Raw genomic sequence first — 19,403 nt, 5'->3', positions numbered from 1 at the left:
ATCGTATTGAATTTAATTTGCACTTTCCTGTCTGCTAGTAGAGTTAATATCTTCCTCCTCAATTTTCTTTAAGAGCATTCTATTTATTTCTTTCACAATACTGATCACAAGCTGTTGTTATGGTTGGTTGGTTTTTTGTCTGCCTCCCGTGTAGAGCATAATCTCTGCGAGGGCAGGGATCACATCTCTCTTGCTCACTGTTCTGTGCCCAGAGCTCAGCCCAGGGTCTGATAGTAGGGGTTCAGTAGATGCATAGTTGTTTAGTGAATGAGCCTGGTGGAGAGGTTCCTCACTAAGTCTGACGCTGTGTGTTAGCCTCTCAGTCACGTCTGACTGTGTGTGACCCCATGGACTGTAGCCTGCCAGGTTCCTTTGTCCATGGAATTCTCCAGGTGAGAATACTGGAGTGAGCTGCCATTCCCTTCTCCAGGAAGTCTGACCACCACAGCAACAGGAATTTGTGTCTCTAGATTCCCTCATCTAAACCCTGTTCACAGTACCTGATTCTCTCCTTCCTTTCTTATTTCCCTTTTTCAAGCCTTTGAATAGGAGATAGCAAGCAGTAATAGAGAAGAGCAGAAATACTGAGTCATTTGTGGTTTGATTTGATAGAGATATCTGCTCTAGCCTGGGACCTATAATTTGAGATGCACTGATGTTCAACTAGTGTAAGATTTATCTCTGCCCTACATGAGTGAAGAAACCAAGGCTCTGTTGAGGTTTATTGTTAGGTTGGAAGACCTTTGCCTTTGTTAGGATTCTTACTAACAGTTTATCTCATCTACCGTAAGACTTCCTGAGATAGGTAAAGACTTTGTCAGCAAAATTCACTAGGCTAGGCATGATGATGTATTTTTAAGAAACATAGATATTGAAGAAGACTAGAATAAATTTCAGTTACTTTTCCTACAGAGTCTTTATTTTCCACCCAGCCACTCTTAACACTGTCCCAGCACCTCTTACTGCATCTTGTCCTGGCTTTATTCAGTTCCTGAGCTCTGCTCTGACTACATCTTAAATTTTACTCATTGCCTTGGTTATGATCCTTTGGGATGCAAGGAACAGACCCACCCAAATAGCTTAAACCAGAGGCAGTCCAGAAATGTTTCAGAACTTAATGGCATACACAGTTGGAATCAGAAATCAGAGCAGTAGAAATGCCTATTTTAAGCTCCGAAGTTTACTTCTCTTTTCAAGAGAAGAACCAAACTAAGGATGAAATCTCTTAGTCCCAATTACACATTCTTTTTTTTTTTTTTTTTTAATTTTTATTAGTTGGAGGCTAATTACTTTACATCATTACAGTAGTTTTTGTTATACATTGATATGAATTAGCCATGGATTTACATGTACTCCCCATCCCGGTCCCCCCTCCCACCTCCCTCTCCACCTGATCCCCCAATTACACATTCTTAAAGAAGGACTTAGCGTGGACCAAATGTTCACCTGACTCCAGTGAACTAACCATAAGGTTACAGTCTGCAAGCCAGGTGGCCAAGAGCGCTTCCTGTGCTGTATGGATGACACAGAAGGTCAACTCCCAGGGAATGGGAGAGATTTTAAATAAACACATTCATAGGTGCTACCGAATTTATCAATTGCTGAACATGCATTGAGAGGATCTGAAACCTCTATACTCAGCAGCTTCTTCATATCTTCTGCTTCCTTCACTTGCCTTTCTCCAGGTCTTACCTGGCTTCTTATTCAACTTGCTGATCTCACCATAGCCAGTTGTGAATATATTGTTGAAGTTGCGAAGCAGATACCCTGGCTTCCCCGACTTAAGAATGTGAACTTTGTAGATAAGGTGCATTTTTTTCTTCATTTGTTTGTCTGTTTATCTGGAAAGAATTAAAAAGTAGGAATATAGCCCGGGGCCGCCCCGCCCCCGCCGGCCGGGGTGCTCTAGGAGCCGCGCGGAGACCCTCTGCACCCGTGCCAACATGGCGCTGCAAGCGGTGCGGAGCGTGCGGGCCGCAGTCGGCAGCCTGCGCGCCATCTCGGCACCCAGCGCGCCCTGCTCGCCGCGGCCCTGGGGACTGCGGGCGGGTGCCGTCCGGGCACTGCGCACCGGCCCTGCTCTGCTGTCGGTGCGGAAATTCACAGAAAAACACGAATTGGTAACAACAGAAAACGGTGTTGGAACAGTGGGAATCAGCAATTTTGCACAGGAAGCTTTGGGAGATGTTGTTTACTGTAGTCTGCCTGAAGTTGGGACTAAGTTGAATAAACAAGAGGAGTTTGGTGCTTTGGAAAGTGTGAAAGCTGCTAGTGAACTCTATTCCCCTCTATCAGGAGAAGTAACAGAAATTAATAAAGCTCTAGCAGAAAATCCAGGACTTGTCAACAAGTCTTGTTATGAAGATGGTTGGCTGATCAAGATAACATTCAGTAACCCTTCAGAACTAGATGAATTAATGAGTGAAGAAGAAGCATATGAAAAATACATAAAATCTATTGAGGAATGAAAATGGAACCCCTAAATAAACTACTTTGAAACAACTTAATCTAGCATAGTTGTCTTAAATTAGTGGTGGATAGATATTTAAAAAGCAACTTTTAGCAAAAGAAACTACTTGTAACAATGTTTCCTGAAGAAAATACCCCTTAACTTTCTAATGCCTTCAGATAAACACTGTATCTTTTCCACAGCATCCTGTGATTTTTAGGCTAGGCTCCAGTTATACTATTCAGAATTCCTGAAATTATCTCTGATAAAACTAATTACAAAAATTATGTAATTCAAGGATAACATGGTTATCTTATACCTTATATGACATTGTAACTTGCTTACAGCTATCCTTGGATTTGGGTCAAAATGATCTTCCCACTAGAAATAGCTGGCAGTGGAGGAAAGTTTGTTAGTTGTATAGTGTCCAGTGAAGAATATTACTGTCTTAACTTTGCAATATACTGTCTTTGCTGGTGCTATTTTTATACAGTGAAGCAACAGCCTTGCAGGAGAATAAACAATTTAATAATAAAATATTCAACTTCTTTAAAAAAAAAAAGTAGGAATATCCTGTGTAACGTATATCTCTAGTAGGCTTATGGTTCAGTCCTGCGGCAGTTAGTGGGAAAAAGTGGTGAATCGGGTATCGTGAAACTTCAGCAGCCTGGGCAGTCCATTCTGCTCTTGCTGAGACCTTCACATTCTCTTGTTACAGGAACATGATATAGAAACAACTCATGGTATGGTCCACGTCACTATCAGAGGCCTGCCGAAGGGAAACAGACCAGTCATTCTGACATACCATGACATTGGCCTCAATCGTACGTATTTGATTTTATACCATTCCTTTTTGTTATAAAACTTAATCTTTGTGTATTTTTTAAAAACACAGAAGAAACCCCAGCATTCTAATAGAACATAGGTTTTCTCCTCTTTGCCTTATCCTCACTGCTACTTGTGTTAATGGCAGAATTGAAGTTTCTGGGAAGTATGCAGCTAAGTGCATTTTGGGGAATACTGGGATTATATCATTTTGTGTCACATCTGCTAAAGGACTGAAGAATATATGATAGACTGGTTAAGAAAGTAGGGTTGAAATCAGTTTTTTGTTTTTAATTGATACTCTGGGTTTTTTCATATTTCAGGTTAGAAAATTCAGAATTTGAGCTTAACTTTGTTATCAGCCCTTCAATGAGTTAGTGAAAGTATTCTTGCTATAGCCTGTCCTTGATGACTCTAAATGGACCTTTCTAGGTGGTAATATGGGCTTCCCTGGTAGCTCAGAGGTTAAAGCGTTTGCTTGCAATGCGGGAGACCCTGGGATTCAATCCCTGGGTCGGGAAGATCCCCTGGAGAAGGAAATGGCAACCTACTCCAGTATTCTTGCCTGGAGAATACCATGGACTGGGGAGCCTGGTAGGCTACAGTCCACGGGGTCGCAAGGCGTCTTCAGACACGACTGAGCGACTTCACTTTCACTTTCACTTTCAGGTGGTAATGTGAGATTCTGGCCCTAGCCCTGGGTCCATGGAATCTGCATGACATGTGTTTCTTTCACACTCCTCTGTCAGAGGTGACCTGCATTTGAGGTTACAATCTAGTGCTGGAGCTTTTGAAAAGGAATTTAAGCAGTAACCCCTCCCTGCACCTTAGCAGTTTTGCCACTAGAGGTTTTCCACATGGTGAATGTAAGCAGCAAGAAACTCACTTTAGCCAGGCTCCTGAGATATGGTCAGTATCTCTGTATCAGGTAGGGAATAAGATGCATGAAAAATGACAGTGTTATGGGTATAAGATTATTTTGTGAAACACCAGGATTGGCTTCCACTCTGTAGATGTTCTGTAGAATTGAGGACTAATTAAATGTTCTTTTCAAGCCGTTGAGATGTCTGATAGTCAGCCTTTAGGGCAGCTTGAGTCAGACAGATTGTTCAGATACTTCATTTTAGTGAAATAGTGGTTAAAAAGGAGTAAGAGAGGACGATGATATGGAATTGACTGAATAGAGGAAAAGTGAGGCGAAATGAAGAGCTTGTGACTTATGTGTGTTTTGCTCTTACAGATAAATCCTGTTTCAATGCGTTCTTTAACTTTGAGGACATGCAGGAGATCACCCAGCACTTTGCTGTCTGTCATGTGGATGCCCCAGGCCAGCAGGAAGGTGCACCGTCCTTCCCAACTGGGTAAGGCCACAAGCAAGACCCTCTGGAAAACAGGCACTCAGAGAGTAAAGCTCCAGTGGGAGCACTAGCCATGTGCTTCCCTCCAAGCCAGTTTTAGCACTGCCTGCAGGTTATACTTGTCAACCAGCCATCCAGTTGCTTTCTCTCCTCGCTCTGGGAGAACTGTCATGGACAGTCTATTCAGGAAGACTGTATGTTCCCATATCCAGGAATGGCCCTCCATAAATGGGAGCCAATCACAAGACATTCATGTCTGAAACACCCACGTCTTACTGTCTTCTTCTTTTTTTTTTCTTACTGTCTTCTATTTGTCCCTTTCTTCATCTGTTTCAAACCTGTCATTTTTGTCCCCTCCTGGAACTCACAACTCCCTTTAGCCCCAAACTCAGATTTCTCTGAGCTTCCTGAGAGCACCTCCCCAGCCTGACCTTCAGTCTGGTGACAGGAATTTGAATATCAGCGTAATCATTTATTCAGAGAAGCTACAGTGTCAGGTGGAGGTGCATCTGACTGAACGTGCACATGGAGCTCTCAGCCTCAGCCTCATCTGCTTTGCATGGCCGAGCCCCAGTCTCCCTGACTTTTCCCTGGACAGCGTAATTATGGAGGAGATCTTGGGGGAATAGTGAAACCACAAGCTGTGGAATGCTCATCCTTCCCCTCTTTGCTTATCTCCAGAGCTGCCTTTGCCAATGATTGCTGTGAAACAGACCATTGCAGACGAATAGCAGCTAACACTTACTCTGTACTCAGACAGTAATCTTGAACACTGCATTACATACTTGACCCATTTAATGCTTAAAATCCTATGGGGTAGGTTTACTATTATTCCCATTTTACAGGTGAGGATACTAAGGCCCAAAGATATTATGTACTTTGTCCAAGCCTATGTAACAAATAAGTAGCAGAGCTGGGATTTTAACGTAGGCAGTCTGGCTCCAGAATCTGTTATTCACTATGTCCAAGCCATGTCTGTCCCTTAAACACAAATTGGCCAATGACCAGTTTATATCCAGCAAAATTTAGATACAGTTCCTTTTTTCTGTTTTATGCACAAATGGCTCAAAAGCATGCCAGTGCTTGAACTGTTTCAAGCAGAGGCAGGCTGACATCACTGTCAAATGTAGAGCAGATAATGCCACATATGTATGAAGTTGTCTTAAGATCTCGTTCATCTTTGATGCTGCAGTTTATGTGGACACTCTACTTTTCTTGGATTCTTGGTCTGATTCTTGGTCTTTTCTTGGATTCTTGGGCTTGCTTGACCATCTTAGGATCTAGTGGCTTAGATCAGGAACCACATTCAAAAGCAAATAATAAAGTAGCTGGGTTATTCTATGCCTAAGTGAAACAAATCAGCCTTCATGATAAGAGCCCAGGATTTGTGACCGTATGTGCCCTAGGTACAGTAAAGGTTTGTTTACTTTTGTGCTTAGCTGCCTAAACATAAGCAGCCGACCAAAAGCCACTTCCTGAGTTGACTGTCACTGCTAGAAGTTTACTGAACCTGAACCCCAACTGAAGTGGTTATTTGGGGATTAGAAATACCTAAGAACTCTGTGGGCTTCCCTTGTGGCTCAGCTGCTAAAGAGTCATCCTGCAGTGCGGGAGACCAGGGTTTGATCCCTGGATTGGGAAGATCTGGAGAAGGGAAAGGCTACCCTCTCTAGTATTCTGGCCTGGAGAATTCCATGGACTAGTCCATGGGGTTTCAAAGAGTTGGACATGACTGAGCTACTTTCACTTTCACTTTCAAGAACTCTGTACTTTTCTAACTGTTCTAGTGATTGGAAATTGTGAGTGCATTCCAATTCAGGAGGTATCCTTCTGGATTTCAGGTACCAGTACCCCACCATGGATGAGCTGGCCGAAATGCTGCCTCCTGTTCTCACCCACTTAAAGTGAGTTCATTCTGCAATTCTTCCATATGGTTTTTGTTTTTCAAAAAAACACTTTCTGCTATGTGTCTGATCTGGGTGCTATGATGGTAATCAAACCAGTATGGTCACTACCCTTGTGGAGTGTGAAGCTTACATTTTGGTATGGAAAATAATTAACAATAGGTAAACAAATAGTCACAGCTTACATGCTATAGAAGAAATCAGTAGGGATGTGTGATAGAGAATAAAAGCAGGCTCTACCAGATATGGCTAACTGAGGAATACCTCTCTAAGGAGTCCTTTAGGTTAAGACCTGGAGTATAAAAAGAAGTTACCTAAATAGAGAGCCAGGACAAGAGGATTCCAGACAGAAGGAATATGTCCAAAAGTCCTGACCCAAGTGAGCAAGTGGGAGAAAAGCATAAGATGAAATTTGAGAAATAAAATAAGAACCGGAATTCACAGATCTGACAGATTAGGTGAGACTTCAGGATTTTAATCAAAAGGCAAAGAAAAACACTGAAGAGTCTTATGCAGGGAAGTCTTTTAAAATGATCGTTCTAGATATGTAAACTGCACATCAATAAAGCCATTTACATTTTTCTTTTAATTACTCTAAAGACTTCCCTGGCAATCCAGTGGTTAAGATTCCATGCTTCCAACATTAGGGGCACGGGTTTGCTCCCTTGTCAGGAAACTTAAGATCCTGCATGCCGCATGGCACAGCCAAAGATAAATAAATTACATATTGCCAGAAGGAACATTTAAAAAAAAAGACTAGCTGTGGAGAGAATTTGCACAGGTTTAGAGAGGGGTAGAAGAGAAAAAGCAAGGGACCAGTTAAACTATTACAACAATCAGGCAAGTGATATTGATAGCTTGGCACTAGATGCCTCCCAGAGGATGGAATGGAGTAGGAGAAGGCAGATGGAAGGACTGTGAAGGTGACTATAGGACTTGCTGATGGGTTGAGTGTGGAGGTGATAGGAGAGTGAGCTGTCAAGGATGACTCCCATGTTTTAGTCATAGTTCACATAATCTTTAAAATCAGCTTAGAAGTCATCATATCCTTGTTTTATAGATAGGGAATCCAGGCTTAGGAAGTTAATGAAACCTAACCAGATTCTCCATCCAGTAAGCATCAGAGCCAGATTTGAATCCAGTTGTCTTCTTTCCATTATACCATGCTCCCTTCAAAAGAGTTAACCTTATTCATATTGATGTGTTCCATTTACAGTCTGAAAAGCATCATTGGGATTGGGGTTGGAGCTGGAGCTTATATCCTCAGCAGATTTACAGTAAGTACATGGAGGATTAGTCTCAACACTCTTGAGGCACTGCCTAGGTCACAGCTCTTACTGCTGTGTTAAATGAGAAGGAACTACTGTGGATCTTATGTCTGTTTTTCTATAAATTTTGTCCACAGATACTGGTTTGTATAAAGCCTTGTTTTGTACTTCTAGCACCTAAAAAAATAAGAGGTGTGGGCAGGATATCATCAATAAAAAATAACTCTCAGAGAACATTTAGAGTGGAATTTCTTACAGCCATTAAAATTTTATAAGACGAGCTTATGATACATAATTCACATATATTACAGCCTTAACAAAGAGGTTAGAATACAGATGCAGGTTAAGTTTGTCATAGGCCTAGGAAAGAACTAGAAGAAAACATACCAAAATACTAGGATTGATTATGTGTAATTAGATAATAATGAGATTTTATTTCTGCTTTTCATAATTCCTCTGTTTATCACATTTTCTATAGTGAGCATAATCAGAGGGGGAAAAGTAAGCTGGGAAGTTTTTAGTTTACATAGAAATGTTCTTACTGATTTTTCCCAAATGCCTCCTGGGTGATAGGACAATCTTCTGAGGGTGGTATTACCTCTTCATGTAGTTTTAGAAAAAAACAAGAAGTCACTACTGGGGACAGTCTAAGCCTTAACAGCCCATTATGTCATGTGGGCCCAAGGGCACTGCCCAGGAGGGTAGACCCACCCTGAGCTAAACAGCCGTGGAGATAGCTGTGGCCATCCTCTGCTGTGGAAGTAAAAACCATCGCCCCGTAGATCCTTGCAAAGCAACGCCATTTGATGGCAATTTAGGAAGCTGGTTTTCCACATGCTGAATTAGATTTATGGAGCTGTTTTTCTAAATATCCTCCCTAGCACCTCTGTGACCTTTTTTTAAAATCTGAGGCATCCAGGCCTAGGAAGAGTTGACTAACCACACTCCAGTAGTTTTGGAAGCGAGAGTGGTGCTCTCATACTATTGTCTTTGTCTCGTTTCAGCTCAATCATCCAGAACTTGTGGAAGGTCTTGTGCTCATTAACGTCGACCCTTGTGCTAAAGGCTGGATTGACTGGGCAGCTTCCAAAGTAAGACCAAACAGTATCCTTTGGCTCATCCCTTAGTCCCTTCTCAAAATGGCTTATCTGTTTTTTATTTTTTCATTCATACAGTTAAGGGCAAGAAGTCTTAAGTATACAGCTTGATATGAATATTTACCCATATAATCACCAATCAGTCAATATACAGAATATTTCCAACTCTGTCCTTACTACTTCCTCCCTTTCCCAAAAAGAAACCATTATTCTGGTATCTATTACCATAGATTGATTTTGTATATTCAGAATAATAGATGTGTTCTTTTCATATCTTGCTTCTTTCATTCATCATTGTCTGTGAGTCTGTCATGAATGGAATACTATGCAACTGAAAAGTTATGGGTTTCTTTTTCTTGTTGTTTAGGGAAATGAGAAAATTCTCATGCTTAAAAAACAAAATTTTTTAAAAATACATATATGCATAAGAAAAGAAAAATGCTACTAGTAGTTACATCTTTGGTAGCATTGCAGATGATTCTTATTTTTATTTTATATATTCTATATTTTCCTAATTTTGCTTTGCTGTCATAGTTATTTTAAAATATTAAACTGTTCCATCTACCAGCAGACCAGATTCTGAAAAGTTTATCTGTTCTTCCCCACCTTTAACTTCCAGAGAAATTATGTATTTCCTAGCTTTGGATGAAATATATCAACATTGCTTTTGCCAGATATTATGGAAATTCTTTCTTACAGCTGACTTCAAATTTGTTCTAATTCCTGTCTAGTATGTGGTACATTAAAACTTATATGAACACTCTTAATAACATGATATAATCTAGGAAACATTCTTATAAAGCTTTAGAATGACATGATGAATATTAAATAGGTTATTTAATGATGTAATGAAATAGGTTATTCTAATTATCTTTAATTTATAACCTGTGGATCATTGATAACCCAGGTGAAGATTTCTGGGCTTCTTTCTTACTCTATCTTTCCGGGACTCCCTGATCCTGCTCCACCCATATCCGCGTCTGTCTCCCTTATCTCCTCTTCTCCATCTCCACCCCCAACTCAGTACTTTACCTCTGTGCCAAGTCCACAGTAGGAACTGAGCTTAAAATCAACAGAGAAGGTTTAAGGGAAATCAGCAACATAATGTAAGTTGGAAATTTTTCTGAAAATAGACTAACAGGCTGCAGATTTACACAGATTGATGCATTTATTAGACTGTGATGTGCATAGCTTTGACGTGGGGAAAATTAAGAGAAAAGCTTTCAAAACGCAAGAACATTCTGTAAACATAGCAGTTTCCTCCCACTCCTTGAAATGAAGATAGCAAAAACTAGAGGAAAGAAAAAAAATTGCTTTTTCTTTTGGATGACTTGGGAGTGGTTGTAAGTCTACCTTATTAAGCATAAACCCAGTGTAAATGCAGAAACACAGGTAGAAATTAAGTAGCTATGGTTGTGAGCTCTAGGTCCCACGTTCTCAAAGAAGTAACAGCCAGCATTTCTTCTACCACCTATTTCAGAGTAGGCCATATTATTACCCTAGAAGGAAGATTTTGTTTTTTCCTGACTTCTTTCTTGTTCTCAGATTTCTTGGGACCACTATCTCATGAAAATGTGTGACACTGAGTTATATTTTTTGTGTTTTTAAGCTCAGCATATTTACAAGAAAGTGCACTAATAAAGTGGACAGATTGATAAAATTTTACCCATGCTCACTCTCTTGACACAAAGTTTTTATCTTTTTAGCTCTCGGGCTTGACAACCAATGTTGTGGACATTATTTTGGCTCATCACTTTGGGCAGGTAAGTCCCTATTCCAGCCAGAAGAGGGGTGTGTTTATTGGCTTGTGTGTAAAGTCTTATTCACCTCAGGAAAGAAAGGGTTCCCTGGAACTCCCTTGATTCCAATGAGTTAACACTTTCAGTGCCGTGGGAGATGTGCATGGCGCCCACCAAAGGCCAGTCTCAGAGGAGGGCATTAACTCAGTGGCTCTTGGCTCATTAACCCGGCTCTTGGCGTTTAGAGAGATGAGAGAAGGCAGCTCCCACCCCACCCCCAGCCCACTCCCTGTAAGCTGCACGCCATCTGTTCCTGTTTGACGACATCACGTGCCTCACCAAGCTTCTTTGGAGCCAAAATGAGGTCTGGGAAGAAGGGCTGCACAGAAATAGAGATTTCAGAGAAAATAAAAAAGTGCTAAAAGAACCTTTTGTTCAAATCCCATGTCTTTCTGGTAATGAAACTGAAGTCTATAGAGGAAATGCCAGTTATGTGGATAGCTGTTGGGTAAAAGAGGTCAGGACCCCAGTCCTCTTTTCAGAGAGAAAATAAGTTGAGTAACAGAATTCCTGTCCCAATTACACTGTGTTTTTTCTGACACTACCAAAGAATTCTCAGACACCAGCTGGATATCCTGCAGCTCAGGTCGATGACACGGTCTACCTGAATATTGGTCAGCTCCTGCAGATTAGAGCTGAGTGCCAGTCACCGAGCCACCAGCACTGCTCCCCCTCCCCCCACTTCAGCCACTCCAGGTGGTCACCTGTGCTTCTGGCCAACCAGCTATAGATCAGAGGTTCCAATAGCCCCCTCCTTGGGTCCGGTTTGTTTTCTAGAGCTGCTCACAGAGAAACACTGTATTGACTAGACTGGCTTATTTTAAAAGGACCTAACTCGATAATAGCTGAATGAGAGAGATGCCCAGAGCAATTGTATGGCAAGGGGCAGGGAGCTCCCCTGTCCTCTGGAATGTCCCAGTCTCCCAGAGTGGCCATGCATTCCCCAACCTGGAGACCCTCTCACACCTGTCTTTTGGGGCTTTATGGTGGCTTTGTTACAGACACATGATTATGTGGCAGTCAATTCAACATTCACCTCCTTTACACCCCCGCCCCCGGAGAGAAGGGCAGGGTAGGGTTGAAAGTTCCAGCCCCCTACTCACAGGGACTGGTTCCATGTAGAAGTTACTTAGGGGCTTTCCTAAAATCCCATCATTAACCAAAAAAAGATTCTTTATCCGTCTCATCGCAAGGTTTTACAGAGCTCTGTGCCAGGAGGGGGATGAAGACCAAGTATATATTTCTTGCTATAAATAGCAGCATCACAGATGACCTATGAAGGAGGGAGGGAATGAATGAGCAATGAGTGTGGAGAGCTGTGAGGTGTCTGGAGTTGGGATGAAAACTATAAGTAGGAGTAATGCATGCTCAACTGTCGCCTATGTATTAAAGGAAAATGGTCAATGTGGAAAAATTAACATTCACTGAGTACTCATTCTGTGTAAAGTACTTTGATAAGTACCTTTTAGGCACAAACTCAGTTATTTTTTTCATGTGGTTCTATTAAACTTAAGATGGAAAAACTGAGGGCTAGAGAGGGAACATAACTTGCTCCAATTGTCCAGCTAGCAAGTGGTCTGAATCCAAATCAGGCTCACTCCAAAGTCCATAGTTTTTTCTTTGATTGAGATTGTATTTCAGCACAATTACAAATTCACACATATATATTTTTAACATTAAAAAAAATTATTTCTTTATTTTTGGCTGTGCTGGGTCTTTGTTGTTTTGTGCGGGCTTTCTCTAGCTCTAGAGTGAACGGGGGCTAGTTTGTTGTGGTGCACAGGCTTCTCATTGTGATGGTTTCTTTTGTTGAAGCATGGGCTTCAGGAGTTGAAGCACACGGGCTTAGTTGTTTTGCAGCATGTGGCATCTTCCCAGACCAGGGTTCAAACTCGTGTCCTCTGCATTGGCAGGTGGATTCTTATCAGTTGTGCCACAAAGGAAGCCCCCACATACATTTTAGAGCAGAGGAGTTCTGCAGGGCTTGATACAAAGAATCTGTTACTCACCCCATTTCTGCTTCTTAGAGGTAACCACTTTAATTCTTTTAGCAGATTCTTTGGGTTTTGCCTCATTAATTAAGGTATTATTTATGTTTAATAAAGGACACAAATCTAAGTACATCTCAGTGATCTTTTATACATATACTCATGTCCATCCATCCTAAGTCACTTTAGTTACATCCGACTCTTTGTGACCCTATGGAGCCTGGCAGCTCCTCTGTCCGTAGGAGTCTCCAGGCTAGAAGTGGGTTGCCATTTCCTTCTCCAGGGTGTCTTCCTGACCCAGGGATTGAACCCGAATCCCTTATGTCTCCTGCATTGGCAGGCAGATTCTTTGCCACTAGCACCACCTGGGAAGCCCATACTCTCATGTAACCATCACCGAATCAAGATACAGAGCATTTCTGTCATCTCAAAAAGCTTCCCTCGTGCCCCTTCCTAATCACTAATTCCCCTCCCCAAACAAGTATTCACTGTTCTGTTACCTCTATAGATTATCTTGCCTGTTCTTGAACTTCATATAAATGTAATTACATAGTGTACACTCTAATGGGCCCAGCTTCTTTTGCTCAGTATAGTCTTTGAGATTCAAACCTGTTTTCCTATGCATCAGTAGTTCATTCTTAGATTCTGTGTACCAGTCCATTGTTGTATACCATGAATGTTCCTTTGAGCATTTGGGTTATTTCCAATATTTTGCTTTTGTTTTGCTATTATGAATAAAGCTTCTATGGACAGTCTTCAATCAGTTCAGTTCAGTCTGACTGCGACCCCATGGACTGCAACACGCCAGGCTTTCCTATCCTTCACCAACTCCCGGAGAATGCTCAAACTCATGTCCATTGAGTTGGTGATGCTCTCCAACCATCTCATCCTCTGTCGTCCCCTTCTCCTCATGCCTTCAGTCTTTCCCAGAATCAGGATCTTTTCCAGTGAGTCAGTTCTTCGCATCAGGTGACCAAAGTGTTGGGAGTTTCCGCTTCAACATCAGTCCTTCTAAGGAATATTCAGGACTGATTTCCTTTAGGATTGACTGATTTGATCTCCTTACTGTCCAAGGGACTCTCAAGAGTCTTCTCCAACACCGTAGTTCCAAAGCATCCATTCTTTGGTGCTCAGCTTTCTTTATGGTCCAGCTCTCACATCCATACATGACTATTGGAAAAACCATAGCTTTGACTAGACGGACTTTTGTCGGCACAGTAATGTCTCTGCTTTTTAACATGCTGTCTAGGTTGGTCATAGCTTTTCTTCCATAAAAAACTTCTTCTGTGAACATTCTTATATGTGTCTTTTTGGACATAAGCCTCAGTTCTGTTCAGTTGTCTAGCCTCTGTCTCTCTAAATATGCATGTATTTCCACCTGTTGGTTTTTCAGTTGTAGGCATTATCTTTGGCATTCCATTATGAAAGATGTTTTCTCTCACATTCACACATACACCGACACCATGTCCCTCATTTATGTTTTCTACCACTCCATCCTTCCAATATGACATGATTTGGATTAGATAAATTTCCAGCATTTATACTAGCATATAAATGTTATTCAGAGCTGAGCCATGACAGATTTCTTTTTCTATACATTTCTCCTTTACCAAGTGACAGTGTTAAAATTTTTAAATAAAGAATACCAGGGGGACACTGTAAGGTGATAGTAGCAGGAAAGCACTGCCATTTTTTTTTCTTTTTGCTGCACTGCATGAGGGGCTTTGTTCAAGGATTGAACTCTCACCCCTTCAGTGAAAGCACAGAGTCTTAAACTGGACTGCCAGGGAAGTTCCTGTTCTGCCTTTTAAAAATATTTTAGCACAAGAATCAGGACTTGCCATGCAGAAGACCTGGTGACACTCATCTCAGCCTCCTTCAGGTCACACTTTCTCTATTCTATGGGCTGTTTCCAAGGTTCAGTCAGGGGACAGAAGCTACATGCTTTGAGTAGAGAAAATTTCATGTAATATATCAACTAGTAGAAGGTGGCTTACTTCTTCAAGAGGTGAAAAAGGACTTTGAGGTGTCCAAAAGTAGCAGGTGGAAAAACAGCAGCTACTCCTAGGCTGAGGGGAGGAGAAGCAGGGGGCACAGAGAATATGATGGTTGGATGGAATCACCAACTCAACGGACCTGAATTTGGGCAAACTCCGAGTTACAGTGAAGGACTGGGAAGCTGGGCGTGCTGCACTCCATGGGGTTGCAAAGAGTTGGATACGGCTTAGCGACTGAACAACAACTCCTCTTAGGCCACGGAAATGTGAACACTGAAGGAACTGAGGACTTAGTTATGCCCCCACCAGCACGCCTAAGAGTGAGGCCTGTTTACGGGAGGAATGGTTTCCACAGAAAGTATAGCTGGCCAGCTGTGAAGAAACTTGACCAGAGGGTAAGGGCCCTAACTTGTCCACAGAGCCATTCACCAGATGGGGGAGACATTTGTCTAAAATAAGGTCTGAACAGCTGCAGAAGCTATAGAAACTGCAGTTGGATGGGAAGAACCTGGGCCTAGGATGTGGTGACAGCTAGTCTATGAGAATTCTTGAGACCTTGGGCCAGTGGCTCCTGTGCTAAATTTTAAACAAAGGACTGGCAAACGGAAAATGTTTTTATTTTTTGCCTGTGCTCGGTCTTTGTTGCTTAGTGTCGGCTCTTCGTTGGGGCTCACAGGCTTTCTCTAGTTTCCGCTCACAGGTTTCATTGCCCCACGGCATTTGGGGATCCTGGTTTCCTCCGGGATTGAACCCACGTACTCTGCATTGGAAGTTGGGTTCTTAATCACTTGACCTTCAGAGCCCCTGTCTTATAAATTTTTTTCTTTTTTTTATATTTATTTATCTGGCTGCTTCAAGTCTCCATTGTGGCATGTGGGATCTTTGTTACGTCCTGCAGATCTTTCATTATGGCCCATGGACTCTGTGTGTAGCACACACATTTAGTTGCTCCTTGACATGTGGGATCTTGAGTTCCCTGACAGGGATCAACTACCTTCCCTGCATTGCAAGGCAGATTCTTAACTACTGGAATACCAGGAAAGTCTCTTTTTTAACTTTCTTAATGGTGTCCTTTGAAGCACAGTTTTTATTTATTTATTTTATGTTTTTGGGTTTAACCTAATGAAAGTATCTTTTTGTTTTGTTTTATTTCATTTTTACTGGGGTATAGTGTTGATATACAGTGTTGTAGTTTCAGGTATACAGTGAAGTGAATGTGTTAGATATAGCCACTCTTTTTTAGATTATTTTCCCATAGCCTATTACAGAGTATTGAGCAGAGTTCCCTGTGCTATACAGTAGGTCTTTATTAGTTACCTACTTTATATGTAATAGAAGTGTGTGTGTGTGTGTGTGTGTGTGTGTGTGTGTGTGTGTGTTAATCCCCGTCTTCCAGTTTATCTGTTTGCCATCCCGTGGCCCCGGTAACCAGTTTATTTTCTATCTGAAACACAAAAGGTTTTAATTTTGATGAAGTCCAGGCTATTTTTTCTTTTGTTGCTTGTACTTTTGGTGTCGTATCTAAGAAACCATCACTTAATCCAAAGTCATGAAGATTTACAACTATCCTTTCTCTTTAGAGTTTTATACTTATAGCTCTTAACATTTAGGTCTGTGGTCCATTTTGAGCTAATTTTTTGTACATGGTGTAAAGTTGGACGCTAACTTCATTCCTTTGAAAATCCAATTTTCCCAGTACCATTAAAAGACTTTTCTTTGTCCAGTGAGTTATCTGGGCTCCCTTGTTGAAAACCAGTTGACCATAAATGTAAGGATGTATTTTGGAAGGCTCGTTTTTATCTTACTGATATTTGTCTAGCCTTATGCCAGTATCACAGAAGGGCTTCCCAGGTGGTGCAGTGGTAAAGAACTGCCTGCTAGTGCAGGAGATGCAAGGAGACACAGGTTCAGTCCCTGGGTTGGGCAGATCCTCTGGAGAAGGAAATGACAACCCACTCCAGTATTCTTGCCTGGAAAATTCCATGGACAGAGGAGCCGGATGGGCTGCAGTCCATGGGGCTGCAAAGAGTTGGATACAATTGAGCAACTGAGCACACACATACACACATGCCCATAGCACAGTGTCTTCATTACTATAATGATTTCTGTAACGTAAGAACACCCTCACAGTATATACATATTGTGTGTTTAATTAAAAACACGTGCAGCCACAGACAAGAGGTTGTCGCGAGGCTGATGAGTTCATTTAAAATTTAAACAAGTGAACGCATGTATTACTCTTACTGCTTTGAAATGGAAGCATGTAAGGTTTCTATACATTAATAATCTCATCTTCACTAATAAAAATACAATGATAACCCCTTTTTATCTTTCAAATTAGCAGAAGGCAGAAAGAATGATCATTTATACTAGCAAGGGTGTGGGAAAACTGTAAATAAATGAGAAGGCCCCATATGTCCTGAAAAGGAGTAACCTCGGTGCTGAATAGCATGTCTGCACACTGCAGTTTGTGTTCTAAAGAAATGTGAGGGATGGGGTGCAATTTACACATAACAGCTTTTCCTAGGGAGTTCCGTTAGCACTCACGCCAGTTTTACCCCTTTTATACCAGTATTACTTCTGCCCCTTTTTTATCTCAAACTTCTGCTCAAGTTCCTCTTCAGACTTTGATGGGGGAACTGTAGAGGTCATTTTATCTCTGATTGCGATGTGGTTCCTTTCTTGTCCACTTTTCATAATATCTTCATTTATCGAGTTTCCTTGGAATGGCTCCCGGGCCCTTCGCTTCAGGGACACTCTGATTCAGTTGGTCAGTTTCCTACTGTACTCTTGGCTCACTGTCCCCATGTAGCAGTGAGAATACTCACACAAGTTCTCCTTACCTCGGTTTCTCCACAAGGCTTGCTGGTGGTGAACCTTGCACACTGCTTTAGATTAACTGACTCTCTAATTACCCCTGATATATTTTTTCCTCTAGTGTGAACCGTTTTCCTTCTGCTTAAAATTGTCCATATTTACTGGTGTATGTGTATGTCCATATATGTCCATATATACTTACATATACAAAAACCTGGCAACTGGTTCTAGTAGCCTTTGAGAAAGCCAGCAAGATAAGGATCACTGGATAATGGGTAGTAAGGAGGGAAGTTTTCTTTTCACTGATAGACTCTTATTTCTCTTGAATTTTATACAGGGCTTATAGCCAGTATTCTACAATAATTTATTGCTTTTTGGCTTCACTGGGTCTTCGTTGCTGCATGCAGGAACTTTCTCTAGTTTTAGCGAGCAGGGCTACTCTTGTTGCAGAGCACAGGCTTTGGAGCAAGAGCTCAGTAGCTGTAGTACACGGGCTTAGTTGCCCCTCAGCATGTGAAATCTTCCCAGACCAGGGATTGAACCCATGTCCCCTTCATTGGCAGGCAGACATTGCACCACCAGAGAAGTCCCTGTAATAACTTTAAATGGGACATAATCTATAAAAATTTTGAATCAGTATGTGGTACACCTGAAACTAATGTAATATTATAAATAAACTCCACTGCCTCAAAAAAAACCCTGTAATATTGGTAAATAAATGATAAAATAAAATATTAATGGAATATAATATGCAGTTCTAGAATGTATATTATTAAATAATAGTATATAAATAGATATTACACCCACTATATTGATGAAAATGTAGAGAAGTTAATGATGCAGATTTATGACTAATAAGAGAAGTGTTACTTTCCATTTATTTTATACTTTACAGTTCATATTAGCATTTCTTATTTAATCTTTAAAACATCCCTGTCAGGTAACTGGTTATTATCTTCATTTTACAGACAAGACACTGTCTCTGTGAAAGTGGCAGAACATGAATAAAACACAGATAAGGAAATTAGGGTTCCAAATGGTGAGGTGACGCTAGTCTTACATCTAGTGCTCGAATCCAGGTTAAGTGCAGTTTCCACTGTGCTGCAGAGAGGAGTCGCAGCATATTCCCAGGTTTTTGTGCTTGACCTGATTACTGACCTTTTCCATCATAGATTCCTTGGAGCCCTCATCCAGCACAGAATATGGTGCCATTCAACCTACCAGGGGCCTAGTAGGCCCTAGGGTCTGCCCCATCTCCTATAATGGGCAGGGAGCTTTGGCTTTGGGCACTGAGAATGCAAACCAAACAAGATAGATTTGTACTGTAGCTCAGAAGTTCACCGTGTCTTCTTTTCATTGTTCTAGGAAGAGTTGCAGGCCAACCTGGACCTGATTCAGACCTACAGACTGCATATTGCCCAAGATATCAACCAGGAAAACCTACAGCTCTTCCTGGGTTCCTATAACGGGTACAGTTGTTTCTGTTCCTTCACTTAAATGCAGACGAGGTCTGAGAAGCTAATGGATATTTAAGAGAGAATCAGGAGGGGGGAAGTAAGCTGCTTCTTACAATGTTGTGTGATGGGGTTACTTTCGCACTTTCACCGCAGTGGAAGAGGAAGAGCTTTCAGATAGATATGAAAACAGCTTTCAAGAATGAATGAACTGAATGCTGTTTCAGGCATATTCACCTACCAGTTGTACTTTTAATATGTTTTGAGACCAAAAGGACCTAAAGTTATGTACACACACAAAAACACACAATTTGGGTAACAAAGAAAAATGCATGTAGAGGATAGAAGGATAGAAGTTTGGGACCTTAATTCAGTCTCTCTCTGCTGATATTCTGTCATCAGGCAGAAGTGAAACATGAACAGTAGTAAATTCTCTTTTGTTTGTGT

At 41.3% G+C, this 19,403-nt stretch overlaps 1 protein-coding gene and 1 pseudogene across 9 annotated transcripts in view; both read left to right on the top strand.

Moving 5' to 3' along the window:
- Nucleotides 1–19,403, top strand: part of NDRG3 (NDRG family member 3) — a 68,859-nt gene that overhangs the window by 36,420 nt on the left and 13,036 nt on the right. For all 9 annotated transcript variants that reach the window (XM_020892051.2, XM_020892056.2, XM_020892057.2 and 6 more), the window contains 7 exons: nt 3,168–3,273; nt 4,515–4,635; nt 6,474–6,536; nt 7,753–7,813; nt 8,809–8,895; nt 10,608–10,664; nt 18,868–18,971. In XM_020892051.2, coding sequence (XP_020747710.1) covers nt 3,168–3,273; nt 4,515–4,635; nt 6,474–6,536; nt 7,753–7,813; nt 8,809–8,895; nt 10,608–10,664; nt 18,868–18,971 — 599 coding nt within the window. The remainder of the gene's footprint in view (nt 1–3,167; nt 3,274–4,514; nt 4,636–6,473; nt 6,537–7,752; nt 7,814–8,808; nt 8,896–10,607; nt 10,665–18,867; nt 18,972–19,403) is intronic.
- LOC110136389 (glycine cleavage system H protein, mitochondrial pseudogene) lies at nt 1,862–2,507 on the top strand (annotated as a pseudogene).

Source organism: Odocoileus virginianus, chromosome 9, assembly GCF_023699985.2.
Source record: "Odocoileus virginianus isolate 20LAN1187 ecotype Illinois chromosome 9, Ovbor_1.2, whole genome shotgun sequence".
In the NCBI taxonomy this organism is placed as follows: domain Eukaryota; kingdom Metazoa; phylum Chordata; class Mammalia; order Artiodactyla; family Cervidae; genus Odocoileus; species Odocoileus virginianus.
Note: the sequence above shows the minus strand (reverse complement) of the source record. Positions and strands in the feature narration are given on the sequence as shown.